General features: G+C 39.1%; 1 protein-coding gene across 2 annotated transcripts in view; it reads left to right on the plus strand.

Moving 5' to 3' along the window:
* BCKDHB (branched chain keto acid dehydrogenase E1 subunit beta) overlaps window positions 1-6,913 on the plus strand; it is a 300,416-nt gene extending 293,503 nt beyond the window's left edge. For both annotated transcript variants that reach the window (XM_048845156.1, XM_048845159.1), the window contains 2 exons: window positions 1,073-1,251; window positions 6,568-6,913. In XM_048845156.1, the coding sequence (XP_048701113.1) occupies window positions 1,073-1,213 (141 nt within the window). In that variant the 3' untranslated portion in view covers window positions 1,214-1,251; window positions 6,568-6,913. The remainder of the gene's footprint in view (window positions 1-1,072; window positions 1,252-6,567) is intronic.
* The last annotated feature ends 574 nt before the right edge of the window (window positions 6,914-7,487 follow it).

A 7,487-nucleotide genomic window follows, 5' to 3' on the forward strand; every position in this document is an offset into this window, starting at 1 on the left:
CAAGTAAATTGGCAACACAGCTAACTAATTGACCACTAGGGGGAGTAATGGGGAGGTCAGAAGGGGTAGGGAAATCCTTTTCCTCCTGCATTTTCTATTTCCAGCTGCTTTGAAAGAAGATGCTACCATACAATTGCATGTGAGTAATATGGAGAAACAGGACATTTCTGCAATTCACTTGTGTTACAGTTATCTCCTATGCATGCCATCATACATGGTGAGGGGTGACCTTTTACAAACCTAGGCAGATAGCTCACTCTTGGGTTAAAGAGTATCCTTGTGTGCAAAACAATCCAGCAATCTGAGAAAATGTCTAGCATCCCACTATTGAGAAACATGGGTGTTTGACAGGAATTGATTATATCGGTCCAGTGGAACCTACACAGCCCAAGCCTGGAAATCTACACAGCAATGAAACAGCCCTGCAGCCTGAGCCCCACATGCCTGAGTCGGCTGGCACAGGCCAGTCATGGGTGTCTAGTTGCTATGTAGACAGACCCTCAGAACAACAATAATTTTTGTTTAGAGACCGTGCTTTTGACTTTGAGAATGTGCTAAGCACATGCAAGTTCATGGATTTCAGTGCCAGATGCAACTGCTAAGCACTTCTTGGGTTAAGTCCCTAATACACTAGAAATCTAAATCACTTTGTATATGACAGTCACGTATATAACAAATAATACTGGCTTTTAGATTATTTGATTTTCCTTATATGTTTCAATGTGGCATGGAAGTATAAACTTTTATTTCTTTGTTCCTGAAATGTTGTTTCCTGGCAGTGTCTCTGTTTGGATGTATAATGGATGTGCTAAATATAATCTGCATGCAGTTTAACATAAAGCACATCGAAAATGAATGTAACATAAATACCAATTGTTATTTTAATATAAACTGCTAAGAAGAAAGGGAAGTTTTACTTCTGTTGTCTGGGATGTATCTATGCTGTGGTATAAATAGAATGTTTGAGTTTTCAGGTGTGTCAGTCTGACATAGCTCACCAGAACTTAATTTGTGAAGCATGGCTTCTGAAAGTAAAGGCCTTACTAACGTTCTTCCTTGTTTTTGTTAACAGGAAGAGTGCTTCTTGAACCTAGAGGCTCCTATTTCAAGAGTATGTGGCTACGACACTCCTTTCCCTCATATCTTTGAACCTTTCTACATCCCAGACAAATGGAAATGCTATGATGCCCTTCGAAAAATGATTAATTATTGATAGAATTATTGATGAAGCCTGCAAGCATTCTAACCAGAGTAAGTGGAAGATTTAAAGGTTAAAGTACTAGTCATTTTTAAAGCAGGAATTGGCTATTGCTGCTTATGGTCATGGTTCAGAAAGGTACTTAACCCCTTGCCTAACTTTAAACACATAAGTAGCCCCACTGAAATCAATGCGCATGGTGGAGCACATGTTTGAGTACCTTGCTGCATTAGAATATAAAATACTTTGCATTCTGAGAAGTGTGATTGATTAAGAACAATTATTGATTGAAAGAAAAAATCTATATTGCTTCAAATATTTCACATATGAAAGCCCATTCTGTTTGAACTTTAAAACCTCCTATGGCTCATGGTGGGTTCAGACCTGTGAAGTGCGGGTCATCTTCAGCTCATGTTGACTTTAATTGGAACTGAAAGTTCTCAGCTCTTTGCAGGATTGACCCTGCGTACAGTGCACTGAAGACATGAATTTTCTCTAGTCTTATGTTTCAGTTCAAAGATATCTAAAGATATCTATTATCTAAAGTTTATTCTGCAGATAATAACCAAATATTGCATTTTCTATATAATTTTTCCAGCTACTTTGCCCACTCACCCAGTGAGACTTCAGCTGTTTGCAAAATCCTGCAAGCAAGCAAATACTTTATCAAGCGGTATTACTTTCCATTACTTGTCTCTAAATCATTAGGATGTTTAAAACACATTCCTAGTCTTAAATTTCTCTTCAATATAATAGCAAAAATCTGTTCTCTTCCTTCATAAACATACATAGTGTTAGTCTGTTCATCGGCGAACAAAGTCTTGAAAGGAAGCTGAAAATAACTTTAATAGATCTTCTGTATTTACTGTCTGATGTTATGATGTAAATTTGTTTTAAGCAAGTAGTTGACTTATTGTGGGTTTCAATGACAGCGTAAAATAGTAGCTGTAGTTAGATGTACAATGGGAGGCAGTTGCTGGGATCCATACTTCATGAGTCTCCTCTTTCTAACATAAAAAGAAATTAGAAAATAGCATAATCCAAAGGTACTTTATACATTGTGAAGTTCCTCTTGCTCCCACTGAAGTCAGTGAGAGTTTTACTATTGACTTCAGTGGCAGCAGGATTATGCCCTATACTGGGGTCCCATTCTTGTGTTCATATTCCCAGTATATGGCTGTGGTCTCATGCAAATATCGTATCAGAACATACACTGTGGATAATGTAATGTTCTTACCTCAAAGTCTCGAGCTGTTATACAGCTTCACCAATGCATAGTATGTATCTACCTACTGCTGACAGCATTAGGACAGGTCTTAATGCTGGAGGCAAGTACTAAGTGAGGAACTACCATTCTGCAGTGTCCAGTTAAGCTCTGAAGTCTTTGTTGAATGTGTGAGGTGCCTTAAGTGGCCAGTGTCTTTCATTTTTTGTAGATGTTTTTTTTTTTTTTCCAGGTCTTTTTTGCCCTGGTATTTGTTTTCTTTCCTTCCTTTTGTCCCCAGAGTAGGAAGCTTTAAGAGCTCCCCTACATGTGATCAGAAGTTTACCCTTTCAGATCACTAGTCTGTTTTGCTCAATCCAAAGAGTCCGTCTCCATAAAATAATGTGGTTCCACTTAGTAACTCCACATTTACCATACTCACATAGCCACTGTACTATGTCATGTGAAATTCCATAGCATTTCTGTATTATGGTATGCATCCAGGTTTGGCCTATCCACAGCTCATACATCCCGTCAGCTTATAATTATTTAGGGGTATTGCTGTATTTAGTTTTTACAGTAAATATTTGCTTTGGCTTCTTAAAAATAAATAAATGGATGTTACAGTTTCTTGTGCAGGTAAGACTGAATTGTTATTGCTGTGCCTTTATTTCCACTTGTAACAAGTTTTTCCTTGTTTAGTTAATATTTTTAGAAATTAATCTACTTGTCAGAGGCAGTAATTACAAAAGATCCGTGTTCAGCCATCTGCTCCACAGGGTTCAGATGGAAGGATAATGTTTTTTATCTGTATTGCTGTGAAAATGAAAGGATAATTGTAGCATTTGCTGGCTCTTGCACCCAGTGTAATACTCATTGGTGAGGTGGTGTGTTGACCCAGAATTTTGAAGTCAGTATGTCCCAAAGCCATTTATATGCGGGGAGCCCAGCGATCTCATGTAATAACAACCTTCTAAGAGACTGAAGATGGTCTTACAGTCCATGGGGTCCCAACTAGAGCAGAGGGATATGTTTCTAGAAAGGCAGATTATCAGACCATGTGTTGTCCCTTTCTCATCCTGTTGCTGGGAAGACAGAGGGGATCTACAGGTGCGTATTTCTGTTCCCTCTGAGTATACTGCCAGAGTAGAGTGTAGGGCTGGCCTGTTAGCTGCAGCGCTGGCAAAGGCTTTAGGATCCAAAATAGCCACTTGCTTTGGTTGTGCTTGTGAAAAACAACTAGATGTGCAGCAAGTAATTTTCGTGTTTCCCACCTGTGATCAAGTCTTCTATTGGAGACTTGTATCCATTACTTTTAAGCGCCCTGAAAAAACGGTGCCAATTAATCAAGTTACAGGTTGGGGATCAGGGGAGTCTGTGCAGGGAGTACTCTGTGGTACATTTTTTGTATCTCTCTAACTTGTAGTTATTTGTATTGATATTTTCAATATACATCTCTATCACACAGTATTCAGAGAAGGAATGATCTATAAATCCATCCCTCTCCATTCACAGGACTAAGCATTTCTGACTCAAAAGGTAATTCTGAATGTCTTCCAGAAAAAACAAGGGCGTTTGTCCTGCAGCTGGCTGAGCACAGGTTTACCCTGCACCCAGTGGGGCTGCATGTAAGCACTCGGATTCACTTGCAGCTTTGTGCCTGAGCCTAGTGAAAATCTCTGAACTGGAGACTGAAATAGTTCATTTCTAAAAGTAGCCTCTACCTTGTGCCACTTTTTTTTTTCCCCCTGACTGGTTGCACACGTGTTGACAATATATCACACGTACACAGTCATTTCTCTCGATGTTGACATTTGTCATGGCTTTCCCGTTCATAGACTGAGTTGATAATATAACGTTGTCTGACTCATCAATGAAAGATAGGAAGCATAAAGTTTCCATATAACCAAGTCAGACCTGTAAACAGTTTCTTGGCTGCTAGTGAGCTCACATTAGACATGGCACTGTTAAAATCTGTAGCGCTAAATGTTAGCTTCCAGGTCTGCAGCTGTGTTTCAAATAACACTTTGTAGTAGGAAAGCAATCAAAATGCAAAGAGGGAATGAGATGAACATGAATATATATTTCCTGTATAGCTGGTGGTGTTAGTGGCTATTCATAAAAAAGCCAACACATATTAGAAAGTGCCCTCATGTGACACACACAATATCAGGGGCAGTTATAACACAGATGGCAGAGATGTCACCAGACCATTCCAGATGGCCTCCCTCTGGCCATGCACAACTTTGTATTCTAGAGGACTATATTTTTCTGTCTTTTGCCAACATCTGCATTTGAAGGCTCTTTCCCCAACAGATGGAGATTCATCTGTATGAGAGAAAGATATACTTTATCTACACCTGTTACACATGGGTATGTCTGTGTGTGCATTGTGATAGTGTAGGTGGTGCTAGTAGTTACTCCTATGTAGGAAGTTACCTAACACTTTCCGTCTACCATTCCCTATTTTCAGTTATAATTTTGCCAAACTTAAGCCATTCAGTCTCAAATTCCTTGGCTTTCTCTACCTCAAGCAGATTTTTTAAATCTCAGCAAAAATAGCTGTTTCTGAGAAAGAGGTTCGGGGGGAAATTGGTAGTTTTGACAATGTTAATTTTTTTCCCAACCATTTCTCTGAAGAGTTCTCATGCTTCATTGGTTTGGCATAGGGACCTAAAATTTAGACAGGCAATAATCCTGGGGCCAGTAAGGTGCCTTTTGCTCTCCCTATGAAAATCTATCCAGATTTTGGTGAATTATAAACCTCTGAAAATTGCCATTTGTACATGCTGCTAAAATCTCTAGACATTCCGTCTGCACTGATCATGCTCTGGCCCCACAACTCCTTGCATTCTAGCTACAGTGAGTATATTCCAGCTCCTCCGAACTCCTACTTGCTCCCAGTCCCACTCAGCTTCCTACACGTAAGGCACAGCTAGCGCTCCAGATGGGTCATAGGAGGAAGGAAAGTATCATTCTTCCCCCTCCCCATTTTACAGAGAAAGTATGTGAGAGGTTACACAAGGTCACTTCTGGCACATTAATAATAAAACCCAGGTGTCTAATATGGCAGGAACAAGTCTCACCCACTTAACCACACTGCCTTTCAAAGTGAAAGTACCAGATTCATGTGCTTGGCTGTGCTGTCTATAACCACTAGAACATTCTCCTCCGGAGCCTGGAATAGAACCCAGAAGTCCTGATTCCCAACATCCCAATATGCTACTGGCAAAGTGTGTTTGGCATCCCCCACTTGTGTCTGGTCCACATAGCAGATAACAGCCTGTTATTCCTGCCAATTTTTTCTTTAGCTAAGCTGATAGAGATCGGTAGTGCTGTTCAAAATGTGTTGAGTTCAGACCTTGCGGATGACCCATCTTGGGGGGTCAGCATGGTTCCAGATGGAACTTCAGTTTACTTAAAACAAAACAAAACAAAAAAAAACCCTAACTAGGGAATTACATACAAAATATTACAATAAAATTTATTTCATTATATGATTACATACTGTTTCTTCAACAAGACACCTTCCTTATCAGAATAGCGTGACTAAGGCAAAGAGTTAAATGAAGAAGAAGGACATTCTCTTTTGCTTAAGGCACTGGAGTGGGACCTAGGAGAACTTAACCTGCCATAGACTACCCAGCCAAGACTTAATAATAATACATATGCATAAATGGTCCAAATTACTGTTGCATGGGCAACCTTAATTCTGTCATTTCCTAACTTTCACCTTTTGCAATCGTAATACTCTTTTAATGTAGTTTTCTATATGTAATAAATATATTCATATTGTTAACTGACAGTTTAGATACCTAAAACATTTTATCTATTTTGCGTAGTGTAAGGAAATAACAAAAATAGCCTTGAAGGTAAATGTTCCAGGACAACATTTACTGTTGGACTGTATAACTGGAATAAATTGGAGTAAAAGATATTGAGTTAGTTGTGTTTAGGAAGTCTCCTGCCACCAATAAGGTACAAGCGAGTTTAATCAAAATTTATACATGATATGAGTAAAGGGAAATCATCTTTTATATCCTGCAGGTAACATTATACATGAAATGAAAGAACGAGTTTGTGGTTTGGGGAGGTACGTATTTAAGCTATGGGTATTATTTTCACCCTAAATGTGTGTAATTTATTTTATCTTCTACTTTTGCAGAGATAGGAGGAAGAAAAAGAATATACAGAAGCCTTCTTTAGAATTCTTGGCATTTATTCAGATGTGTGTGTTCTGGAAGTCCTATAGCAGATTATCTTCTCTGAAGTAAACCCATCCTGAATGTCATCTTGGCTAATCTTCAAAAGCTCAAATTTCCCCCTAATTATGAAATCAATGATGGACAGGTGATTGCTGTAATAAATAGTTTCAGATGTATTAAAAAAATAAATTCCAGATGTAGTATGAACTTTATTCACTTTGCAATGCTTCACGAGGATACGTCTTTAAATGACTTCACTGTGTAAATATTATGTGGGATTTTATTCAATAAAACATATTGTACTCATGTGGTCTCTCTTTGCTTTTTCTGTTTTGGGAAAAGTCCAAAGAAATTCTTATTTGGTAACTATAAATTTTAAACAAAAATAATGTTGAAGCAGCAAAACTGATGTGTGTGTCAAAATGGACAGTGGTTGCACGCTTTTGACATTGGGGCCAGATGGTGAGGGCAGGACTTGGGAAATGTGGGATCAATTCCCTGCTCCCCACAGACTTCCTGTCTGACCTTAGGTTCTCTGTGAAATGAGTGGTGGGAGAAGGAGCTGTGCAGGTGCCATTTTCCGTTAGGCCTACAGTATTATAGAAAGGATTTTACAATATAATCTATCAGTGCTTACCTTCACTCTCCAAATGTCTCCAAAATCAGACCTTGCTACATAACCTGAAGGGCACTGACCCTCCCGAAGAGCAAAAAGAATTCAGACCCTCTGGACGTCTTGAGAGGTTTTGCAATATTCAGGTTTACCCAGTTTTTTGTTGGTCATGCCTTTCATGTCCTCATCAAGCTGTGGGCAGGGCTTAAACAAGCCAAGGGAAGAATGGGTATCCATTGCCATGAGCATTCTCTCAGTGGATGGCTT

The sequence above is a fragment of the Caretta caretta genome, chromosome 3 (assembly GCF_965140235.1).
Source record: "Caretta caretta isolate rCarCar2 chromosome 3, rCarCar1.hap1, whole genome shotgun sequence".
In the NCBI taxonomy this organism is placed as follows: Eukaryota; Metazoa; Chordata; order Testudines; family Cheloniidae; genus Caretta; species Caretta caretta.